The sequence below is a fragment of the Pollachius pollachius genome (genome assembly GCF_949987615.1).
Source record: "Pollachius pollachius genome assembly, chromosome: 7".
Lineage (NCBI taxonomy): Eukaryota > Metazoa > Chordata > Actinopteri > Gadiformes > Gadidae > Pollachius > Pollachius pollachius.
Window position 1 is genome coordinate 3,531,319 of NC_136940.1, and position 24,891 is coordinate 3,556,209.

General features: G+C 42.1%; 1 protein-coding gene across 7 annotated transcripts; it reads right to left on the reverse strand.

Annotated features, from left to right (window-relative positions):
• Nucleotides 1-284: 284 nt before the first annotated feature.
• Nucleotides 285-18,927, reverse strand: LOC307078061 (receptor-type tyrosine-protein phosphatase C-like). 7 transcript variants are annotated; one of them, XM_079739656.1, is made up of 21 exons: nt 18,664-18,923; nt 18,396-18,537; nt 12,421-12,438; nt 12,241-12,261; nt 12,060-12,080; nt 11,880-11,897; nt 11,730-11,750; nt 11,575-11,589; nt 10,907-10,924; nt 10,558-10,815; nt 10,241-10,441; nt 10,008-10,127; nt 9,032-9,160; nt 7,987-8,127; nt 7,674-7,814; nt 7,166-7,371; nt 7,025-7,085; nt 3,662-3,763; nt 2,835-2,863; nt 2,285-2,350; nt 285-1,225 (listed from the first exon to the last, which is right to left on the reverse strand). In XM_079739656.1, exons 2-21 carry the CDS (start codon nt 18,457-18,459, stop codon nt 1,097-1,099), a joined length of 1,779 nt encoding a protein of 592 aa, XP_079595782.1. In that variant the 5' UTR covers nt 18,460-18,537; nt 18,664-18,923; the 3' UTR covers nt 285-1,096. The 7 variants fall into 7 exon arrangements, with proteins under 7 accessions (XP_079595782.1, XP_079595779.1, XP_079595778.1 ...); XM_079739653.1 differs by lacking the exon at nt 285-1,225 and adding an exon at nt 1,262-1,762 and having other exon boundaries at nt 11,730-11,747; nt 12,060-12,077; nt 18,664-18,927; XM_079739652.1 differs by lacking the exon at nt 285-1,225 and adding an exon at nt 1,262-1,762 and having other exon boundaries at nt 11,730-11,747; nt 18,664-18,927.
• Between the last annotated feature and the right edge of the window lie 5,964 nt (nt 18,928-24,891).

Consider the following 24,891-nt stretch of genomic DNA (forward strand, 5'->3'; position numbering starts at 1 on the left):
GAAAATGTCACTTTCTGAGGTTTTCTAATATTAATGAGTTCCCCTAGCGTACCAGCCCTTACACAGAGGTCCCACGGACCTCTGTCTGTGGGACCTCTGTGTAAGTAGCCATTACACAGCTAGAGGTCCCACGGACGTCAACATTAGACGTTCGGTAGACGTCTGAAAAAAGACGTTGCCTGGCGTTACAAAACAACCCCTTCTGTGGACCGAAATTTGACGACCAATAATGACACAAAAAAGACGTCACTCCGACGACACATTGCGCAGTGGGTACTAACGTTTAGCTAGATGTTTTTAATGCTATTTCTTATTCAACCAAATAGTTACAGGTAAACATCAAGACACAATTTTGAAACATTAACCCAAAAGATAGAAATGATGACGGGCCAGTCTGTAGGTGTAAATACCTTCATCTTTATCTTTCATACTTTATCATTAATATTTTTATCGCACAATTCAAAGCACATTTTTGTTACATTTGTAGGCTACATAATATCTAAAGCAGAACAGAATATGGTGTTTTGTAGAACAAGAACATTTTTAATGCAAGAGCTTTAAAATAGTCATATTATTAACCTCACCAAGAGGTTAATAATATAATTAGGTTAATAATATAATATATTATCCCCCCTCGGAGGGAGTCTCGCCAGGGGCGTAACTGGACGTAGAACCGCCACTGAACCTCACCAATAAGGTTGGCTACAAACTTTTGTGTTCATTGGTCCGTTGATTCCATTTCATACAATCAGTTTGGTCTCTGGCGTCCTGTCAAGGACAACAAATCAACTAATTTGAAAAGCAGGTTCCAATCTTTTACATTTATGAGAACACGCATTCAGCAATTATTGCTTCATGGACTTTGTATTAATTTCATTATTTCCGTTGAGTATAAATGCCATGTAATTTATGTACAGCCTAACCGGTGTTAAGGACTACCGAGTGTAGGCCTAACTGCTTGTTGTGTAGGCCTTACTGCTTGTTTAAGGAACAAGGGAAAGTTTGTTCAGTCGGTTATAATGCATCTGAACACAACCACAACAAGCTAGCTCCAACCATTTCCCCCCTGCTTCATCACGTGTTGTCCAGACGTTTGTCATTTTGACAGTTGGTGGACGGTGACAAAATGGACGCCTGTGTCTGCAGTGTCCCCAACACATCTGGAAGGGGCCCTCAGGTTTTCATAGGTATCCGCATCGCTAATTTCCCCAGGATCCGCTTGGTCCTGTAAGAACACAAAATACATTTTTTTAAATAAAATCTGAATCTCCAGGAAATGCTCCTTTGAGGGGTTGTTATTTTTACAACGTATTTCCTCATTTGACAATAAATGTAATGGGTACAACTGTGTACAAACAGAGAATTATAGTACGCTATTACCCATACAAGAAAACGAGGTCCTTAACACTGTCCTTAAAATTCAGCTGCTTTCTGCTCCCACTCTGAGCCATCCTTTACGAAAGTTAATGGTGTTGACTGGTGATTTGTTCCACAATTTACAGATTTCATGATTTGGAAAATTATATTTTATTAGAGAAGCCAAGCCAGGAACATATCACGGAGATTCAACTTTTTAAAGATTGCTCTGTTGACTCCCACCCAACCTTCTCTGTGTCTCAGGTCCATGTGTGACCTGTGAGACGGGCGTGACTGAGTCTATAATGTTTAGCTGTGCTGAGCCTACTGCCTTCTGCCCACCACGCTGGACCACAGTGGGGCCCCTGGGAGCCCGGTCCAGGTCCATATCCACAGTGTGCTGCTGCTACACATTCACATAGGATAAGATGAACTCCATTAATCCCAGAGGGGGAATAACTACAGGAAAAAACTTATAAATAAGAATAAAAAAATATATATACAGAAAATAGATCTTATACACACAATCACATTAGGGTAATTAATGTGTGTTGCTGGTAGACATTAACACAAGAAAAGATAAAGTGTACTTCATTAATCCAAGGGGGGGGGATAAGGGTGACTCAGCAGAAAGTACAGAAATTAGAATAATAAACTCAACAATAAAAACGATGGAAAAATATACAGGAGGTATATCTTATATAAATATATAGATAATTACTTATGTTTCAATTTTGATGTACAGTGAATTATAATTGCATTCATTTACATTTTGTGAATAATTGATTAGAAGAAACCAGACATTAAGATGTGCATTTGATATGTATTCAATGTGACAATTACACGACGGAATGAATGATGAGTGAATGAATATATTCTGTGTGTGTGTGTGTGCGTGCGTGCGTGTGAATGGGTGAACGAGTCTCACCTCGTCACTGGCCCCTTGGCCGAGGCGTTCTCTGGCTGGCGGGGCGTCGCTGGCAGAGTTCAGACCCTGCACCCAATACAGTTAGCAGTTACCCCTGCTCACATCTCTCTAGCAGCCACCGCCATCCAAAGGGACTGACACTCTACAACTATCAATGCAATGCATCAACATTAGAGAAGCTATAGTTTAAAAATATGCTAGACAGACTTCAGATAAGCCAATCAGATCATTCATAAGTGGTATTTTAAAGAGTTATATATCACATTTCAAAGGTTTTTTTTATATCCCACAACAACTCAACAAAGTGCGTTGTAGACTTCAAGAGCTGCTAGATAATCACAAATCAGCCCCCCTGTACCACAACATTGTTACTGTAATTATCAATAATATGTCATTAAAATGGAAGCACCCTGTGCTACCTTTGACCTGCTTAGTGTGGATTGTTGTAATATTCTCCACTTGTTGAGAAACACAGTAAATAGAGAACAAGTCAACCTGGCCACGAACACAACCTGTTACTGTAATCCATCCTCTTTGGTCTGTAACTCACAATGCACTCTTCTGTTGCCGTCTTGTTACCTGGTGGAGAGAAAGCCACAGTCAGTGTTTCTATGGCGATATGAACAGGTGTGTAGATGGAGACGTGACAAGTCAAGTTAAGTGAAGTCAATTAGTATAGCCCTTAACTCAGTTACAGACTCAGAGGGCTTCACAGACCCACACTATATAAGACAACCCCTAACCCCAAGGACTAGACTTTAACCCTTCTAAAGGACAAGGAAAACGCCACAACATAGAAATAGGTGGTGCATTTTTGTTTGTTGTTTACTAAATAAAAACTCAAGACCAATTTAGTCTTAACACATATGAACACATATGAGGGACCCTTCATTCCTCTCTCTCTCTCTCTCTCTCTCTCTCATTATCTATTTATTATACTTATATACTCTCTCTCTCCCTTAATCTTTCTCTCCCTCTTTTCCTCTCTCTCTCCCTCTCTCTTTCTATCTCTCACCTCTAACCTTTCCATTTCGGCAAAAATACAACATTGTAATCAAGTGTTTATATTATATACAGTTTATATGGCTGCAAAGGGAAGTTGGAACTGATCAAATGATTTGTCTGAAATGAGAGGGCGTTGCAGCATGTAAAAGAGACATTGCAGACAATGTGAAGAATAATGTCATAGAAAATGTTCTGGTCATTTGGGGTTTGCAATCCTTTTGATCTCAACCAATCTGTAACCTACACATGGGCAGGATATGACTAACATTATCTATGTATTATACTTATTCTCTCATTATATATATTCTCTCTCTCTCTCTCTCTCTCTCTCTCTCTCTCTCTCTCTCTCTCTCTCTCTCTGTGTGTCCTCACCTCTGGTTCTCCACCAGCCAATGAGGTGGAGCACAGCCACCATGGTCAGGACGGAGAAGCTTAGCAGCACCAGGACACGCAGCAGGACCCACACTGTATGAGCTGATGGTACAATGCCTTAAGTGGTCAGAAAAGGGCAAATGGCGTCCATCTACCATTCATAACAACCAACATGGGGTTATGTCTGAAACCATAGAAGATTAAACAGACTTTCTGTATAAATAATAGGATGAAAGAGGGTAGGATAGTCCAGTGGCGTCACTAGGCTGTTTTATTCAATTAGTAAAAAAGATATTATTTAATTAGTCCCGAATATAATTTCTGGGTAAAAAAAAAACAAAAAACAATACTTATAAGTAGTCGAATCCTTCTAGATAGTCCTTTTGGCAAGAGAATAAAGAGTTTAGAAACATAACCAGAATGTTTACCACCTCAAGTGAATTAACCTATCCTATCCCCAGTCAGATCCATACATGTATTTATTACACGGCTCTTCTCAATACCGTGGAACGCTCCGTAAACTTGATGGGCCCTTCACAACTTCCAGCGCTGAATTATGTTTGATAATTCCCCGTTGCTTAGTATAATTGATAGGGCTGGGTAAAAATATAGATTCATCAATGCACTGCAATTTATTTGTTCTCGATTCAATTTTGATTCAGATTTTTTTTTTTAGCGATTATTTCCATAAAAAAAAAAAGCATACTCAGTCATTGCACTCTAGAAGCGAGTATGCCTAAATGTACATGCCCTTTTGCATTTGTCCATGTTATTATTACTTTTATGCTGCAAGTTTAGCTCAGGAACAATACTATACAATGGTGTATGCCCTTTTTGCTAGTTAAAGCACAATGAAATGGTTAATTCCTTTTGAAATGGTTAATTCTAAATTAGATTTAGTTTTTTTTTGTCATCTGCACATTGAATTTATATCGAAGCAATTGGATCGATAACGAATCGATATCGAATCGAATCAAGACCTAAAGAATCGAATTGAATTGAATTGTGAGGTACCTGGCAATACCCAGCCCTAATAATTGACCGCTGTCAAGGAAAGTGCTTCCACTTCGTGTCACTGTCCGTTTCGCCCTGTGAGGGCTTATTTTCCCGATAATGACTGGCGTTCTATACATTATCCCTTACATTTATATGTAAGGTCTTTCTTGTATTCATTTTACTGTGAAATAACTTTAGATTTTAGATTTAGATCTTTGGGGGTAAGCAGCACAGCAGTCAGGTAGGCCTAAGCTACAATAAACTGTGTATTTTGTTTTATTTAGGTAAAGCATTATGGAAAAAATTGCTTGCACAATAAAGCATACAAAACAATTACCCTGCCATTTTCATTTTCCCTCTGGGCTAAGCCCCGGATGTTTATGAAGCCTAGAAAAGCCTCTGCTGTCGACCAAGGGGCAGCGGCGGATTGTGTGGCCGTGTGGAGCTCTGCCTGGGCAGCGATGTACAGTGGGGCAAAAAAGTATTTAGTCAGCCACCAATTGTGCAAGTTCTCCGACTTAAAAAGACGAGAGAGGCCTGTAATTTTCATCAAAGGTAAACCTCAGCTATGAGAGACAAAATGAAAAAAAAAAATCCAGAAAATCACTGTCTGATTTTTTAAGAATTTATTTGCAAATTATGGTGGAAAATAAGTATTTGGTCACCTACAAACCAGCAAGATTTCTGGCTGTCACAGACCTGTAACTTCTTCTTTAAGCGGCTCCTCTGTCCTCCACTTGTTACCTGTATTAATGGCACCTGTTTGAACTCCTTATCAGTATAAAAGACACCTGTCCACAACCTCAAACAGTCACACTCCAAACTCCACTATGGCCAAGACCAAAGAGCTGTCAAAGGACACCAGAAACACAATTGTAGACCTGCACCAGGCTGGGAAGTCTGAATCTGCAATAGGTAAGCAGCTTGGTGTGAAGAAATCAACTGTGGGAGCAATTATTAGGAAATGGAATACATACAAGACCACTGATAATCTCCCTCGATCTGGGGCTCCACGCAAGATCTCACCCTGTGGGGTCAAAATGATCACAAGAACGGTGAACAAAAATCCCAGAACCACACAGGAGGACCTAGTGAATGACCTCCAGAGAGCTGGGACCAAAGTAACAAAGGCTACCATCACTAACACACTACGCCGCCAGGGACTCAAATCCTGCAGTGACAGACGTGTCCCCCTGCTAAAGCCAGTGCATGTCCGGGCCCGTTTGAAGTTTGCTAGAGAGCATTTGGATGATCCAGAACAGGATTGGGAGAATGTCATATGGTCAGATGAAACCAAAATAGAACTTTTTGGTAAAAACTCAACTCGTCGTGTTTGGAGGAGAAAGAATGCTGAGTTGCATCCAAAGAACACCATACCTACAGTGAAGCATGGGGGTGGAAACATCATGCTTTGGGGCTGTTTTTCTGCCAAGGGACCAGGACGTCTGATCCGTATGACGGAAAGAATGAATGGGGCCATGTATCGTGAGATTTTGAGTGAAAACCTCCTTCCATCAGCAAGGGCACTGAAGATGAAACGTGGCTGGGTCTTTCAGCATGACAATGACCCCAAACACACCGCCCGGGCAACGAAGGAGTGGCTTCGTAAGAAGCATTTCAAGGTCCTGGAGTGGCCTAGCCAGTCTCCAGATCTCATCCCCATAGAAAATCTTTTGAGGGAGTTGAAAGTCTGTGTGGCCCAAAAACATCACTGCTCTAGAGGAGATCTGCATGGAGGAATGGGCCAAAATACCAGCAGCAGTGTGTGAAAACCTTGTAAAGACTTACAGAAAACGTTTGACCTCTGTCATTGCCAACAAAGGGCATGTAACAAAGTATTGAGATGACCTTTTGTTATTGACCAAATACTTATTTTCCACCATAATTTGCAAATAAATTCTTTAAATATCAGACAATGTGATTTTCTAGATTTTTTTTTTTTTTCATTTTGTCTCATAGCTGAGGTATACCTATGATGAAAATTACAGGCCTCTCTCATCGTTTTAAGTGGGAGGACTTGCACAATTGGTGGCTGACTAAATACTTATTTGCCCCACTGTATGTGGGTTTGATTTAAAAATATATATATTTCAAGAAAAATTCAAAATACAGCATCGCTCATTATAACACTCGTCACAGTTACACAACGACCGTACTAAAAAAGTACCATGAAGTTGCCGTGGGTCATAACCATGGGGATAACACGCCCCCCTCTTTCCTAAAACTCGGCCCAAAACACATTTTTTTAATCACAAAGTGTTCGAATCCCAACCGAAACAGCTCTTTAACGTTAAAAAATAAGAAAGCAGAGTGCTTCCTGAGATGGGTTCAGGTGTGTAAACGAAACGAAGACTGAAGGGTACATACAGCTGGTGATAATTTTGACTTGCCCCGCTTTCCCGTAATATTCTCCATTGAAGGCAACGATCTGAAAACACAAGAGTTTCCGTTGAACAAGGTGCGACAAATACCTGGATAGGGCGGGCGGGAAGGGTTCGTCACACCTACCGATACCGTGTACGTCGTGGAGTAACTCAGATCTTGGAATTTGAAAGAACAGCTTTTGTTTTCTTCATTCTGAGATCCAGGTGTGATTGTGGCGCGGTACAATACTTTTGGACCTCTCCACTTCGACTTTTCTAAATCACTGCATTCCACCCGGAAGGCATTGTTCTCCAACTGAGTATGTGTTTTAATTGTAACGGCATCGGGCACTAAGAAACAGGAGAATGAATCACTTTCACTTTCACAAAATTCAGTCAGTTTAACACGTGCATTTACATAATTGATGACTATTCTTCTACATCTATGTTTACTCCAGATTCAGATAACTTTATTTATCCCTATTGGGAAGTTGTTTGGGTCACAGTGTTTCTCTGCCGCAGAGAGAAAGACGGTCTTGCGGCTGTGTGCTCAGTATTGTGGTATATTTGTATATTTGACATAGGGTAATGAAAAAAAGTGCTTCTGTTAATTATCCCTCGTACGTTTTAGTTTTAGTTTTACAAAAGCTCACCCCCAGGTTTGGTCAAAAGGTCCCGATTTTCGGTTGGCTTGCCAATGGGTTTATCGTTGAAACGAGGTTGAATTTCGCAATTATACTTAGTGAAGGGATCCAAATCAGGCACTTTACAAGAACGTTCCTTTGAGGGGCCAGCTAAAGGAGACAAAGAAATAGATCAAGACACAATCGACCAACAGTAGAACAGACTGCATGGCTTATTTTTTTCTTTGTATTTAAATTGTAGACAAGGAAATAAATATCTTAATAGATCTTAAATCACGAGGATATATATAGATGACCATGTAAATAGACCAAATGACCTTACCCTTGGCTGCACTACAGCTACAAATGTACGAGAGGTTCTCATGGTGGGAGAATTTCGGACACTGTTGGCTGCTTGCCTCCCATTTAAAATGTATTGACACATTTTCAGCTGTAGTATCTTTCACAACCAGTTTTATATCCCCTGTAAAACACAATAAATAGAAATACATGTTAAACCCAAGTGTCTATTTGTGTTACAAATGGTGCTTTAGTACATTTTACAAATGATAGCGCCTGACAGCATGACGATGAAATAATGTTGTAGCTCAAAGCTAACGTAGCATTTTTTACTTTTCGGACCACAACCAACCCGCTTAAACAAATAAAAGAACCAAATACAAAATGTCCCAATCAAATGAAAGGATGTCTGGCTGGTGAGGTCCTATTCGAATCCTAGTTACAGCCTAGTCATGCCTCTCTCTGAGCACGGAGGGCCCGGGCGCAAATGTATGAATCCTACTATGGCCACGCCAAGACCCGCCCAACTCTGTCTGTGATTGGCCGGGATGCATGCAACTCAACTGGACGCTTTAGAACTCTACAGTACCCTCGCTGTGAGCGTCCGAGAGCGTCACAAAAGCAAAAATGATCTCAAAAATAACGTTCTCCACGTCCACTTCCTGGGAGCCGTGCAGAGACTCCTGGGTCCCGACCAACAAGACTACCGCTCTGCTACAGGACTACATGGAACATTCTGCGGTGGTCCAACCCATGATGACTCCCCTCTCAACCCCAAGGTACTTCACCTTAACCTGAACCTAAACCCTGCACTCTGGAAGTCTTCCCATTAGCAGCCGGCAGACTGTTGGAGGTGTGTGTGTGTGTGTGTGTGTGTGTGTGTGTGTGTGTGTGTGTGTGTGTGTGTGTGTGTGTGTGTGTGTGTGTGTGTTCCATTCGAACCTCATTAATCAGTGGATACAATGCCAGAGCGTAAAATAATATAACACATTAAATTGACATATCTGTACCTCTTCAAATATTCAGTTGGCATTGTCTTAGACAATCTGCCGTGTTAGGTTAATACATTGTTTTTTTTCACAGCTTACCACAAGTGATGTTGACTTCTTTGGTGACTGTCTTGTTAATGGCAATGGTTTGGTTATACAGTACACCACTGCATGTGTATTTCGTGTAAGGCTCTAGCTCATCCAGCTTGTATTTCCTTGTGTCAGGGCCTGTTGGGTTTATAGATGTAAAAGTGAATCATTAGCTTTGAAGAGGAAACCTATGATTCCGGGAGAGCTTTAGAATAACTGCCACTTTCAAGCATTAATAAAGTCCTAGTAAATAGTGAATTCCAAGTGAGTTCATCATATATAAAGCAGTTATCAAAGAATAAGATATGGAAAAATAATGGTTGATAAGATCAATTATAAAGTTTAAGTTGATTTACAAACTATTTAAAATGTGGTTATAATGCGTAACAAACACTTGATAATTCTTGATTAGTTCAGGTAGTTAGAATGCACTAGTTAAGTCTTCCCGGTGAGCTCATGGAAAGTGCGGACTCTCTATGCCTTACTAAGCCTTGATTAATTACATTTAAAGGCTGAAAATGACTTAAGTACCATTGCAGCAGTACCAAGAATTAAGTTATTTCATCTAGTAAGGCATAGATGGTCCTCACTTTAGATGAGGTCACACAAAAGTCTGAACTGATGTTTTGTAAATACCTGAATTGATCAATCCAGCCCTAGCATGTCATCTATAAATGCTTAGAAAGGCATAGATTAACTAATTTTAGATAAACTCACACAAAATGACACACTGTAAATAGTCATAACTGTATGTAATTAAGTTACGCTTTATAAATGATCTTATGAACTATTATCTCACTTTCTTATCAATAACTTATGACTGATTATTAATTGCTTACTAATAAGTATTTAGATAAGAACAATGCTTAATGATTGAATAATTCCCCATGAATTCTCTATTTTCTACTTCTTCATTAATGCTTCAAAGTCACAGTGGCTCACATGACGTTTTCTCATACATTAGATATATTCACATTTCACTAACCATGGCAGGTGAAATTAATTCCAAGACCTTCACATTTTAAATCATTTTGATTGCACCAGTTGATTTCTGCTGGAAGTTTATCGGGAACTTCAAGTGTAATGTTGTCGGGATTCAAGTATTCTGTTGATAAAGCATACATTTGATGAAAAAAACGTCACAATTTGTATTTATGGGAGATAATGCCAAATGCACTGACAGATGAAGAGAAACCTGGTCAGCCCAGCAAAACATACCGAAACCGATCCATTTAGTCAAGTTCAATGAGGGATAACTGAGGGTCCTGAAATTTGTACAAAGGTCTGTGTTCTTCGGTGTGATGCAGAATTTATACTTTTTGCTTGACGCATCAAAGACTGCAGTGCTGATATTCCATTCAGTCTCGTAACAAATATCTTGGTAGGAATCAGTTGGAAGTTCTTCAATTTCATTCGGATCTGAAATGGAAATATATTGCTCGTTGGTTCGTTACATTCAAATGCCACTAGCCCAAGTTCTGGAATATAGGCCTATGCCTAATTAGTTAGAAATGGTCAAGCTAAGTCCTACTTACTGATGCCATTGGTTTTCAGTTTCAGATTCCCTCCACATGTTAATTTTTGATATTTGCTTGGACTAATGTGAACTGTGTAATCAGTCGAAGGCTTTAGGTTTTGCACACGATGGGTTGCGTTTGTGCCACTCAGGGACACAGTCTCTTCGTTTGATTCCCCGGTGCTTAGTTCAGTGAGCTTGATGCTGTAGTTGCCCTCAGTGACTTTTTCAAAGGTGAACAGAAAGCCAGTCTTATCTGCTTTACCGCTGTAATTACCTACAGATTGAGAAGAGACATAAATTATCCTTAGCATCTTTCAGACCCCCTGTAGTTGGAATAACTATTGCGTAACGACACTGAGACTTACACAGGGGGGGTGGAGGACCTAGGGAAAGGAAACAAGGATGAGGAAACAGGCACTAGGTAATGGCCCACATGCCCGCCCACACAAAGTGGGCCGGCATGTGGGCCGGTGCAGCCACTATCGCAGACAACACCCGTTCAACACAATCAATTTGTTCAAAAAAATTCTAATTCAGCACGCTTTGTTTTGTGATTCATTAGTATCAACATAACCTTCAGAACATTAAGGTCATGGAAATGAGTCCATGTCTGCAAAGTCCAACCTGGGGGGGCTGTGGGAACAGTGGTTTGTGTGGTAACGGCCTGGGGATGACTGCTTGGGTTTTGAGTTGAATTTTTCAAGGGTGAGGATGCAGTGCTTGCGGGTGAGGATGAATCGGTTGAGGGTGAGGCTGCAGCGCTTGAGGGTGAGGATGAATTGGTTGAGGTTGAGGTTGAATTGCTTGAGGGTGAGGCTGCAGTGCTTGAGGGTGAGGATGAATTGCTTGAGGGTGAGGATGAATTGCTTGAGGGTGAGGATGAATTGCTTGAGGGTGAGGCTGCAGTGCTTGAGGGTGAGGCTGCAGTGCTTGAGGGTGAGGCTGCAGTGCTTGAGGGTGAGGCTGCAGTGCTTGAGGGTGAGGCTGCAGTGCTTGAGGGTGAGGCTGCAGTGCAACTACAATTGCAACTTACCTGTGGTACTCTGATCTATAACAGAGAGAGAGAGAGAGAGAGAGAGAGAGAGAGAGACATAGATGTATTTGTTTCCACGATGAAGTAATAATTGAACTGCATGATTGACAGTTGTTGTTTTTTTTTGTAGAATGAAACACTGCATTACAACTTACCAGTGGGATTCCCCGGAACTGCTACAAATGGAGATAGAGAGAGAGAGAGAGAGAGAGAGAGAGAGAGGTAAGGGAATGTGAGGTAATAATTTAACTGCATTCTTGACTGTTTTTTTTGTTGCGGAAATTAAATACTGCATTACAACTCACCAGTGGGCTTTGGCTGATCTAGAGATGGAGAGAGAGAGAAACAGGAAGAGAAAGAGAGAGAGAGATTGAGAGAGACATAGATGTCATTGCTTCCACGATGAGGTAATAATTGAACTGCATGATTGACAGTTGTTGTCTTTTGTTTTTCTGTGCAAAATGAAACACTGCATTACAACTTACCAGAAGAATTTTCCGGATCTGCTACAAATGGAGATAGAGAGAGAGAGAAAGAGAGAGAGAGAGATTGAGAGAGACATAGATGTAATTGTTTCCACGATTAAGTAATAATTGAACTGCATGATTGACAGTTGTTGTTTTCTTTGTTTTTCTGTGCAGAATGAAACACTGCATTACAACTTACCAGGAGTATTGTCCGGAATTGCTACAAATGGAGAGAGAGAGAGAGAGAGAGAGAGAGAGAGAGAGAGAGAGAGAGAGAGAGAGAGAGAGACATAGATGTAAGGGAATGTGAGGTAATAATTTAACTGCATTCTTGACTGTTTTTTTTGTTGCGGAAATTAAATACTGCATCACAACTCACCAGTGGAATTCTCCTGACCTAGAGATGGAGAGAGAGAGAAACAGGAAGAGAACGAGAGAGAGAGATTGAGAGAGACATAGATGTAATTGTTTCCACGATGAGATTATTATTTAACTGCATGATTCTATTATATATTCTATGTTACTCAATATTGACTATCCTAAAATGTGCTTAATCTAACACCCCCTATTTTGAGATTCCTAACAAACAAAATAAAAAAATTATAATCAACCATTAAAACAGGTCAAATACAGACTAATAATACTGACTTATTCAAAATATCAGATATCTTCCTGTGCGCAATTCTGCAGCTATTTATCTAGCGAAATGGTTATCAGACTGAAGGCCTGATTACAAGAGGATGTGGACACTGTTGAAACTACGTAGAACTGGAGTGTTTTGCAAGTGTCGTTCTGCAAGAAGTAACAAAGTACTTTGTCACTGTACTTAAGTACAGTTTTCATGTATCTGCACGTTACTTAAGTCAATTTAGTTCATGTGGTACTTCAACTTTTACAAGAGTACATTTTTATCTGTTTGTACTTTTACTTCAGTACTATGTGTGAGTACTTCCTCCACTACTGAGGAACAGAACAAGTTTCTTTCTCTCACTAGTGACTTAGCCCTTACTGGTCAACCATCTGTGTTACTTTCCTCTTAGTTAAGATTTCCCAACTGCTGCTAAGTTTGAGAGATGTGTTTTGGCAGTGTGTGTTTCATACACACATCATGTGTTACACATTGCTTCATCATGCTCACTCAGACTGTTTTTTACACTGGATTTACATGTCTTCAGGCAGACGGTTTAATAACACCGTCCTGAATGACACGCTTCATCGTCATGGCTTCTCCCTGTGTGAGGGAGCCGTGTAACATAACATCCGGTTGCAAATTCTGTCACGGAGCAAGGCAAAAAGTTTAAAAAAAGATTTTAACACTGGGGCTGCAATGCCGTGAGTGTGAGCACATCATTTCATGTCGCTTCCTTCCCCTTTTCATTCTCTGTGTACGTTTATATGGTCGGCACGGATTAAATCTGAGAAGTCCGTCCCATTATTAGGGAGGCATGTGGTTCAGGAGGTAGTTGGGTTGGCTGGTAACCGGCAGGTTGCTAGTTCGATCCCCGGCTCCTCCTAGCTGAATGTCGAGGTCTTCCTGAGCGAGACGCCTCCCCCGACGAGCTGGCTGTCGCCCTGCGTGGTCGACACCGCCGTCGGTGTGTGAATGAGTGAATGTGAGGCAATGTTGTAAAGCGCTTTGAGTGGCCATTGGTTAGGAAAAGCGTAGAATAAATGTGGACCATTTACCATTATCTCCCTGTGTGTTGCTGGGGCCTACTGGCCGCCAGTTGATATTTGTTTTCTTTATGAGTAAGATAAAGTTCCTGATATGTTGTAATAATATTAATATTAAACGGTTTTCAAATTCAGAAGTAATAAACATATTGTTCGTTTGAGGAACATTCACGTTTCTGTTCCTCACTGCCTCCACTGCAGTTCTGAACTTTGTTCTTGGGAACCCGGTTATTATATATTGGTATGTCATATTAGTTCATCACATGTATTTCCTTGATTTAATAATAACAAGGTGGCGTTGGTGGACAACAATCGGTCTCCTTGCCACACCTGGTTCACAAGGGTTTCCTTAGTTGATGTAGTTGGGGTGTTTTGGATTTGAATTAGCTGTGGTTTGGATAGGTTGGGGAAGCACTGCACTAGAGAGCGTATTTACGAATCGGCCGATGCAGACCTTGCATTAGTTTTAGCGGAGATAGATGTTATAACCACAATAAAACAGAAGCGTAAATGTGCCGTGATGGTTTTCTATCACAGGAAAGAAGTGAGTCGTGTTCGCTGTTCTTCTTACCAGGTTTGGAAAGAGCTCTCAGACTCCTTGGTGACACTGCGTTAATGGGATTGACAAGACCTTGTAACTTAGACTGATAGCTGAGGGTGGGGAAACTAGCCCCTCTCTGCTGGGTGAGAGCTACTGCAGGTGGAGAAACTAACCCCTCTCTGTTGGGTGAGAGCTACTGCAGGTGGAGAAACTAACCCCTCTCTGCTGGGTGAGAGCTACTGCAGGTGGAGAAACTAGCCCCTCTCTGCTTGGTGAAATAGGAATAACAACTGCTCTTTCAGATTGCTAACTACCATTTCCTGACAGACTTGAAAAAAAATAGTAAAAAATTGCAAAATGTTTATTTCCTTATTTTGTCCAGATTGGCAGATTCTATGGGAGGTTGCAGATACATTTTTTAATTATATATTTTAATTTTAATTGTTTACCATATTTCTTTGTATATAGAAGCCATTGAACAAAATTATTGTGGTTTCCGCATCATAGTAACCCTAAAGTGTTATAAATCGTTCTGCATCATTTATACCAATCCTTCTGATAGATAAAGGCAATTGGCCAAAAACATAGAAACATTTTGGACCTTTATTCATCACAGTGCGAACGTGAAGAGAACGTTTTCCCCTTGTGTCTTAGACAAGGAGACGGTGCGTGACAGACGAGATACCACAGTAGCTGGGGAGGACAATGAGAGTCAGGATGTGGTTAGGCTAGGCAGGCTGCATAAATGTTTTCAGGGTCGAGATTAATTGGCCGCAGAGACCCATGTGATGAACCCCCCCTGTCCCTACCACAAACACACATGCACATGCGCACCCACGCGCACGCACACACTCTGGCTTTTACAGTGGAAGCTTAGCACGGATAAAAATGAATGCAACACAGTCCTACTGAGCACATTTTAACATTGAACATGACATTGAAGCATCCTATGTTTTTGACTCTCTGTCGACCAGTCCTACACCAATCTGAGCTTTATCTTTATTAGAGAGAGAGTGCTTCTACGACATTATAGCGCCACAGTGCCTGTGTGGGAGAGTGGAGCTCTGCCTATGGGGGGGGTAAGGTTGACTCACCCAGAGGGGAAGGCTTCTTGGACACTCATAGCGAAAGTATCACAACGTTGGCCGTGACCATGGGGATGGCCACTTAGTCTCTCTCCCTTCTCCTTCTTTCAACGCTCAGCCCAAAACGCTGCCTTGACCCACGAGAAAATATTGATTTTGGTGCTCCATATTTATTACTCAAGGCTTCTTTGTTTGTTCCATTCGTTTTTTCGGGCATCAGGCTAATATAAAATAACCAGTGACAGAATAGCATATACCAGCTATGTTTAACATCATAGAAGGAATACCAACAGATTTTCGGTTCACTGGCACTTTATATGTATATGTAATGTCATTATTTATCCTTACTGTGCTTATTACACTGTTGTTAAAGTGCAAGTGAATCATAGTTATATGTTTGTATGTTGTATAATACATAGATAATGTTAGTCATATCCTGCCCATGTGTAGGTTACAGATTGGTTGAATTCAAAAGGATTGCAAACCCCAAATGACCAGAACATTTTCTAAGATATTATTCTTCACATTGTCTGCGATGTCTCTTTTACATGCTGCCGTCAACGCCCTCTCATTTCAGACAAATCATTTGATCAGTTCCAACTTCCCTTTGCAGCCACATAAACTGTATATAATATAAACCCTTGATTACAACGTTGTATTTTTGCAACTTTTAGTGGGAGAGAAAGAGAGGAGCGAGAGAAGAAAAGAGAGGGAGAGAGAAAGATTAAGGGAGAGAGAGAGCAAGAAAGAAAGAATGGAAGGGTTAGAGAGAATATGAGAGATAGAAAGAGAGAGAGAGATTGAGAGAGATATAAGATGACTGATAATGATTCTAGCACCTTTGGTGTAGATGACTAAAATGAACCTTGATGGTGATTGGTGCGGACAGGCAGAATATTTACATTTACATTTACATTTAGGGCATTTAGCAGACGCTTTTATCCAAAGCGACTTACAATAAGTGCATTTGTTACAATAAGTACATTTGTCATAAGAAGTGAAACAATATATCGCTGTCGGTACAGTAAAGACGTTCATAGAACCAAGTGCAAGTATTACAATCGCTAGGCTAACCCATTCCCCGTGTAAAGCAGCGATAGCAGCTACTGTAGATGCTACACAATTAAGTACCCTGTACAAGTGCCAGGACGTACAACATTCAATGGTGGCTGTGCATTGGTTTCTATGCAGAGTCGAGATGAACTCTGAACAGGTGAGTTTTGAGTCTTTTGCGGAAGCTGGTGAGCGACTCTGCGGTCCTGACATCGGTAGGGAGCTCGTTCCACCACTGAGGTCCCAAAACAGAGAAAAGTTGTGACTTTGCTGATCGGCCTTTGCTTGCACTTAGCGATGGCGGTATCAGACGTCCAGCTAAGGTAGTTGAGCGGAGGGATCGAGCTGGGGTGTGTGGCTTTACTAATGCTTGGAGGTAGGCAGGTGCAGTTCCATCGACTGCCTTGTATGCCAGTACCATCATCTTGAATCTGATGCGAGCTATTACAGGGAGCCAGTGGAGGTCTCGGAAGAGGGGGGTTACATGTGAGAACTTTGGTAGGTTGAACACGAGGCGCGCTGCCGCATTCTGGATGCGCTGCAAGGGTTTAATCGCAGAGGCAGGGAGTCCAGCCAGGAGCGAGTTGCAGTAGTCGAGGCGGGAGATGACCAGTGATTGGACTAGAAGCTGAGCTGCTTCCCTCGTGAGGAAGGGCCGGATCCTGCGGATGTTGTAAAGTGCAAATCTGCAGGACCGGGCCACCGCAGTGATGTTTGCGGTGCAGCATAACTGATTGTCCAACACTACACCAAGGTTTTTGGCAGTTGGAGAAGGAGATACAGTGATGTTCTCAACAGTGACCAGTAAGTCCATGTGTGGGCAATCTTTCCCTGGTATTAGGAGGAGCTCAGTCTTGTTGAGGTTAAGCCTCAGGTGATGGGCAGTTGTCCAGGTGCTGACTTCTGCCAGACATTCAGATATGCGTGTTGCAATCAGGGCTTTGTCAGATGAGGGAAAGGAGAGAAATAGCTGAGTGTCGTCAGCATAGCAGTGATGGGAAAAGCCGTGGGATGTAATTACAGAGCCCAGAGATCTGGTGTAGAGGGAGAACAGAAGAATAGAATAGAGAACAGAAAGAATATGAATAGAGGAAGAGGATGAATCCTGCAGGAGGATCTCTCTCCAGCCCCGGAACAGACAGGGGGAGAGATCGGAATAGACAGAGACTGACTGACAGGTGGCATTAGGTGTGACAGACCTTCCAGTCATGCCGGTGGCATTATAGAGAGCTCTGGGTGGTTCCACCCTCGCACACACACAAGCGCTCATTCATGAGCACTCAGGAAGCACACAAACAAACACAGCCACCTCGCTGTGCCTTCTCGCGCGTTGGCGCTCAGTCGCTTATATGCGCACGCACACTCTCACATCACACATGCATTCACACACACACATGAAAAATAATTTCAACCTGTGTGTGTGTGTGTGTGTGCACGTGTGTGTGTGTTTGTGTGTGTGTGTGTGGCTTACTTCTATGTAACACCCTCAAAACACACACACACATGCTGGGAATTACGTCTACTAAATCAAAAACATAAACATTAAATCGGAAAAAGACTTCGAAGAATTCCTAATTATTTCAGGAGGTTTCATCTAACATAACTGCGTATGCTACAGTACACAGTATCTGGTGGGTTACTGGTGGAAACACGACCAGAAAGGGAAACTATTGAAATGAGCCTTATCTTTACAGAGCTACTCCGAGAGAAACATACCCAATACCGCTGGCGTCGTGAACCAAACATAAATCTTCTTTTAGTTCTCATAATTTTGTACCTTTGTATGTATTTTTCGCAGATTTTATTTCTCTACATAAGAGCTGAAAACAACTACAACTACACAGAAAGCTGTTGCCTGAATAACAAATCCTATCGCCTTCAACACCACGCAATACCTGATCTGGATACTTAACCAGTTCTTCCGCCTGTCACCCAGAACTCATCAGAGGAAGAGCAAACGATCCGTGACGGATCATGCTCCACTCTCCAAACTCTACTCACAGTTTGCCATGGCGACCAGCCCAGCCAGCAGCAGCAGTACCCTGAGTCCGCCGAGCCCAGCCATATCCGGGACCGCGAAGGTGGGATCCTAAAGGTCCCGACACCAAGGTTCTCCCGGTTCCACCAAGCCGGCCGAAAAAACCTTCAAGAACCAAACAAACCCTTCATGATCCTCCGCTCCAAACCGCACCAAACTCTGAGCGACCGGCAACCAAAGTGTTTTAAAACTGGGTAAAACAGGGGTGTTGGTTGCGATGGAGATACATACGTTTTGTGTTAGCGTGGGCCTTTATCAAAGTGGACAGCACTTCCTGAGCAGCTTGTTCCTCAAACTCTGGTTTTAATGCAGAGCCCGACGTCTTGTTGTGGAGAAGCTGGTGCTGCACGCAGGCCTCACCTTTTTTTAACTGCTCGTGGTGCCCCCACGTAATTTGGCACCCCCCACAAATATGGCGCCCCGTGATGAAAAACTATATCGATTTTTTAGCACTCTCGACCATACAACTTTGTTGTATGGCCGAGAGTGGTAAATGTTCAACACGTGGTTTATTCTAACAGAGACACAAGGTAAACGAGTCTTCTTCCTCCTCCCCCTTGCTGTGACCAGCCGGGATACTGGTATGGAGGTTGTTGTTGGTTCTGCCATTGTTCAGGTTGATTCTGGGTATTGGATTGGGCTGTTGAGGATGGGGCTGTGGAGACTGTTGTGGTACGTTGTTCAGTGGGGGCAGAGGTACAATATATATGGAAGGAATTGCGGCATCTGCTGTTGAGCGGGCAGGGCCTGGGGTTGTTGAGGGGGCTGGGCCTGGGGTTGGTTGACACTGACAGTGTCATTGGTGTGTACCTTTTGGATTCATGGAGGCGATGAACTTGTTCTTAAGCGACAGGTTTTCCAATTGTCTTTGTATCGGAGGGTGTTGTAGCTTGGTTGTTGCCTCCTGTGTCTTCCTTCTTCTCTCTCCCCATCTGGACATAGTGGATGATGTGCTCACGGCATATGTCCCAGGGCATCTTTGCCCAGCCTACGATTTTGTTGATGTCTGTTTGAACTGTGGGTGGCAAACTTGATTTCACCAAGGCTTTGAACATTTTGCTGGTGATATCTCCTTCGTTTATGGGGCGGCCCGTCTCTGCTCTCCACTCCCTCTCCATACGATGGAGAAAGGTCATAGGGTCTTTGTTATTTTTTTGTTTGATGGCTTCAAGGGCACCCTTGGTGAAATAGGAATAACAACTGCTCTTTCAGATTGCTAACTACCATTTCCTGACAGACTTGAAAAAAATAGTAAAAAATTGCAAAATGTTTATTTCCTTAATTTGTCCAGATTGGCAGATTCTATGGTATGTTGCAGATACATTTTTTAATTATATATTATTTTAATTTGAATTGTTTAACATATTTCTTTGTATATAGTAGCCATTGAACAAAATTATTGTGGTTTCCGCATCATAGTAACCCTAAAGTGTTATAAATCATTCTGCATCATTTATACCAATCCTTCTGATAGATAAAGGCAATTGGCCAAAAACATAGAAATATTTTGCGAACGTGAAGAGAACGTTTTCCCCTTGTGTCTTAGACAAGGAGACGGTGCGTGACAGACGAGATACCACAGTAGCTGGGGAGGACAATGAGAGTCAGGATGTGGTTAGGCTAGGCAGGCTGCATAAATGTTTTCAGGGTCGAGATTAATTGGCCGCAGAGACCCATGTGATGAACCCCCCTGTCCCTACCACAAACACACATGCACATGCGCACACACACGCACGCACACACTCTGGCTTTTACAGTGGAAGCTTAGCACGGATAAAAATGAATGCAACACAGTCCTACTGAGCACATTTTAACATTGAACATGACATTGAAGCTTCCTGTGTTTTTGACTCTCTGTCGACCAGTCCTACACCAATCTGAGCTTTATCTTTATTAGAGAGAGAGTGCTTCTACGACATCATAGCGCCACAGTGCCTGTGTGGGAGAGTGGAGCTCTGCCTATGGGGGGGGTAAGGTTGACTCACCCAGAGGGGAAGGCTTCTTGGACACTCATAGCGAAAGTATCACAACGTTGGCCGTGACCATGGGGATGGCCACTTAGTCTCTCTCCCTTCTCCTTCTTTCAACGCTTAGCCCAAAACGCTGCCTTGACCCACGAGAAAATATTGATTTTGGTTCTCCATATTTATTACTCAAGGCTTCTTTGTTTGTTCCATTCGTTTTTTCGGGCATCAGGCTAATATAAAGTAACCAGTGACAGAATAGCATATACCAGCTATGTTTAACATCATAGAAGGAATACCAACAGATTTTCGGTTCACTGGCACTTTATATGTATATGTAATGTCATTATTTATCCTTACTGTGCTTATTACACTGTTGTTAAAGTGCAAGTGAATCATAGTTATATGTTTGTGTGTTGTGTAATACATAGATAATGTTAGTCGTATCCTGCCCATGTGTAGGTTACAGATTGGTTGAATTCAAAAGGATTGAAAACCCCAAATGACCAGAACATTTTCTAAGATATTGTTCTTCACATTGTCTGCAATGTCTCTTTTACATGTTGCCGTCAACGCCCTCTCATTTCAGACAAGTCATTTGATCAGTTCCAACATCCCTTTGCAGCCATGTAAACCGTATAGAATATAAACCCTTGATTACAACGTTGTATTTTTGCACCCCCCCAGCGACAGGTTTTCCAATTGTCTTTGTATCGGAGGGTGTTGTAGCTTGGGTGTTGCCTCCTCTGTGTCTTCCTTCTTCTCGCTCTCCATCTGGACATAGTGGATGATGTGCTCAGACTGCTGGTGGAACTAAGGGTTTCAGCCTAAAAACTGCAGCAGTCACCAGGTACTATCTCACTTCAGAAAACAAGCCAGTATCTGAGGCTACTCAGAAACACGACGGGGAATGATTCATCAGAGTTTTTCAGTCTTCAAGATCTACAAAGGCCCAGGATACAGAAGGATAGGGCAGATGTGAATGCTTTTGTTGAACTTATGGAAGGAACCTGGGTAAACCCTTTAGGTCCAAATGAGTCAGACATCATTAGTCTTTCCACTGGAATTGCTGTCTCACCAGATATAGCTAGTGATCTTCTGCAAGCTCACCAGACAAGAGAGCAGGTATATCAGAGGTTCAGAAGTGAACGTTTGGAGAAAGAGTCACCCACAAGTTTCAGGACAAAATGAGAAAACAGAACCTGAAGACATTCTCAAGCATTAAGACGAGTAATCGAGTGAAGCATGCACAAAAGGAGGTGATCTTTAAAGCTGATAAAAATCTCTTTGGCCGATTGATAATTGCTTCACAAAGTAGAAATCTTCACATTAAAGATGTCCTGGCTCATTCACTTGGTCCTTTGCGTTGGGCATTCTCAAATCCAGATGGCTCATTGCGGAAAACTAATGAGGCTGCTTTTGCAAGAGAGTTGGAGAAATCAGCACCAGTAATTGAAGATATTGGAAAACACACTGCATGCATTATTGATGGAATGAGCCTGGTCCAGAAAGTAAAAGGTGATGGCAAGACATTTGGAGAGATTGCTAACACTGTGCTGAACCAAGCAATATATGAAGGAAGAAATAGCAAGCGGATAGATGTGGTATTTAATGTGTACTGGAAGAAGTCAATCAAAAATGCTGAGCGGTGTGGGCGTGGTTCAGCAAGTAGTACTCAGTGGAAGAACATTGCCCCCGGACACAATGTTGTGCAGTGGAGAAAGATGTTAAGTATTACAGACAGCAAAACAGCCCTTATAACATTAATTGTGGAACAGTGGAAACTACCAGAGAGCCGGGCAAAGCTTCGGGACAGGCAGCTATTTGCAACCTGTGGACAAACATGCTATTGTCTGAGCCAAGAAGCCTGGGATATTGTTGAGGAGCTCAGATGTTCTCAGGAGGAGGCAGATACCTGTATACTCCTACATGCAAATCATGCCAGCCAAAATGGCTTTCAAACTTTAATTATTGTAAGTGAGGATACAGATGTCATGATCCTTTGTCTTTGGTACAGTAAAAGGATAAATGCCCACATCTATCAGAAATCAGGCCCTCAAAATCGAACACGGTTCATCAATATCAGCGCCCTTGCTCAGAACCTTGGAGAAGGCCTCTGCGATGCTCTCATAGCGATGCATGCCTTTACTGGTTGTGATAGTACAAGTGCTTTTGCTGGACAAGGAAAACTGAGAGCTCTGAAATCTTTGAAAGGAAGCAGGGCATTCCAAGAGTTATTCAAATCCATGGGAACATCCTGGGATGTATCAGAGGAAGCATACAGCAACATGGAGTCATTTGTTTGTAGAATGTATGCACCATCATCCAGTGTATGTGACGTCAATGATCTGCATTACCTCTTATTCTGTTCGAAAAAGGGTGAAGTGGACTCCAGCTCACTTCCCCCTTGCAGAGACTGCTTACAGCTGCATATACAGTGTGCCAATTATCAGGCAGCAGTCTGGAAGTGCTGCCTGGAAGGGCAAACAGACTTTTGAGAACCAAAAGGACATGGCTGGACAACTGATGACAAAGGTATAATGAAAGTTATAAATTGTAATTCACCATCTTGCTGTAATCCAAAGATATTTGGACACCTATTTGAAAAGGATATGAAATTTATTATTATTATTATTATTTATTTTTATCTTTACAGGAATTCTGATAGTAGACTGGATGCGGGGACCCCAAGCGCCAATGGCTGTACTTGAACTTATGGCCTGCAAATGTGTGCGGACCTGAGAACTTCCCGACTGCTCCTGCCTTGCAAACCAATTAAAGTGCACAGAATTGTGCAGGCTACAGACTTGTAGCAATCAGAAGGAGGAGGAGGATATAACTGCAAATCTGGTGGAATATGATGATAGTGATGATGAATAGAAACAGTTTGGACAAATTAAGGCTACGTTTACGTGGTGACGGTCTGAACAGAAGACGCAAAAGTGGCGTCGCGTCTTCAGTTTTATTCCGCGTTTAGGCAAGCGTTTTCGGGAGGAAATCTGCGTGCATACGGTGACGCAAAAGTGTGTAGAATTCGATTGGGTATGCATGTCAGGCGGCTAGATGGTGCTGTGATACACTATCACACAACAACGCCATGTCTGAGCGCATGCGTAGAATCTTCCTTCTTCTCTTATCTGCGCCGCGAAAACCAAAACATAATTACAGATCCTTCTCTGTTCAGCAATACTATCTGTACATATCTTGTACATTTTGTGGAAAGACTCCTGTAAGTTTATTAGAGCTGCCAGAGCAGCTTGACGGTCCGCCGCATGGAAATAATCCAACATGTTTGTTTATTTCCCTGTACTGGCGCTGTATGTGACGTAAACGCGTACGCGACGTGAGCAGATCTGAGCAGAGTTGTGCGTCGTGGCAGTGTAGACGGAAACGCTACGGCGGAGCGTATTCAAGTTTTCCACTCTGGAGGGTGGTTTCAGATTTTTGCGTTTTTAAGCCCCAAAAACGCTGTCACCGTCTAAATGAAAGGCACTTCGGATAAAATATTTTGCCGTTTTTAACCGCAAGCGTCCTCGTGTAAACGGGGCCTAAGTTCTAGGAAGAATTATTGTTTTTTGTGAGATAGTTCCCGTTCAAATAAAGTTGCGCAATTTGATGTTTGACTCACATAGTGCCACTGAAGGCTCATTTCCTTGAGCCTTCAGTGTCGTATTGTCATATTGACAAATAAAATTGTTAAACCTTCCTTCAAACATTCTGTGCACCTCAACTTATACTGAACTGTAGCCTATAGTTGAACCAAGTATGCAGCGAAACCATTGCGGCCTCTACCCAGGTAATGCATATTCAACCACCTGAACTATATATTTTCTGAAAGCCCCTATTCTCCAGATGTGATATAACATGAGTGGGGACTTGATCCACCCTCCTTGATTCTTTTATCTGTACATAACCCTATATTAAATGGATGAAAAAGTGTACAGCTGATACATTTTGGCCAGTATCATTAATGGAAAGCTAAAGCACCCACCTAAACTATATATTTTCTAAAAGCCTAGGTCATGTAGATGTGATATAATATGGATTAAGACATGTTCAACCTTTCTACATATCCTCAGGCAACAATACATGTACATAGGCGCGTATTGTTTGAATTACTTGGTATGGGTATAAAGGCCAGGAAAAATACAAGAAAGCTACCACTTAGAAAAGTATCATACTAAAATATGTCCCTCAGGCATGGAGTATTCAGAAAAAAAAACCATCACTAGACTTTGTCACCTCGAATGTTACCGATATGTGATTTTTCAGCCCCTGGCTCATGGACTACTCAGCCCGTTGGGTTCCGGGCTCTGTCCAGTCTGTCTTCTCAGGAAGCTCCCTGAATGATGCCATGGTGGGCTCGTCTACAGCCGCATTCACCAAGAAGGTTGGACAGAGCCAGAATACAGACAAGTTCAGGAACACATTGTTTTGACTGTAGAAACACCTCATGTTGTCACGTCCAAATAATGATTCATCCTGATACAAAGCC

Coding starts and splice junctions, on each gene's coding strand:
- LOC307078061 (XM_079739650.1), bottom strand. CDS start 18,459: ATGGCTGGGCTCGGCGGACTCAGGGTACTGCTGCTGCTGGCTGGGCTG. Junction 12,081..12,240: donor AATTCCGGACAATACTCCTG/GTAAGTTGTAAT, acceptor CTCCATTTGTAG/CAGATCCGGAAAATTCTTCT. Junction 10,442..10,557: donor ACTGAAAACCAATGGCATCA/GTAAGTAGGACT, acceptor TTTCCATTTCAG/ATCCGAATGAAATTGAAGAA.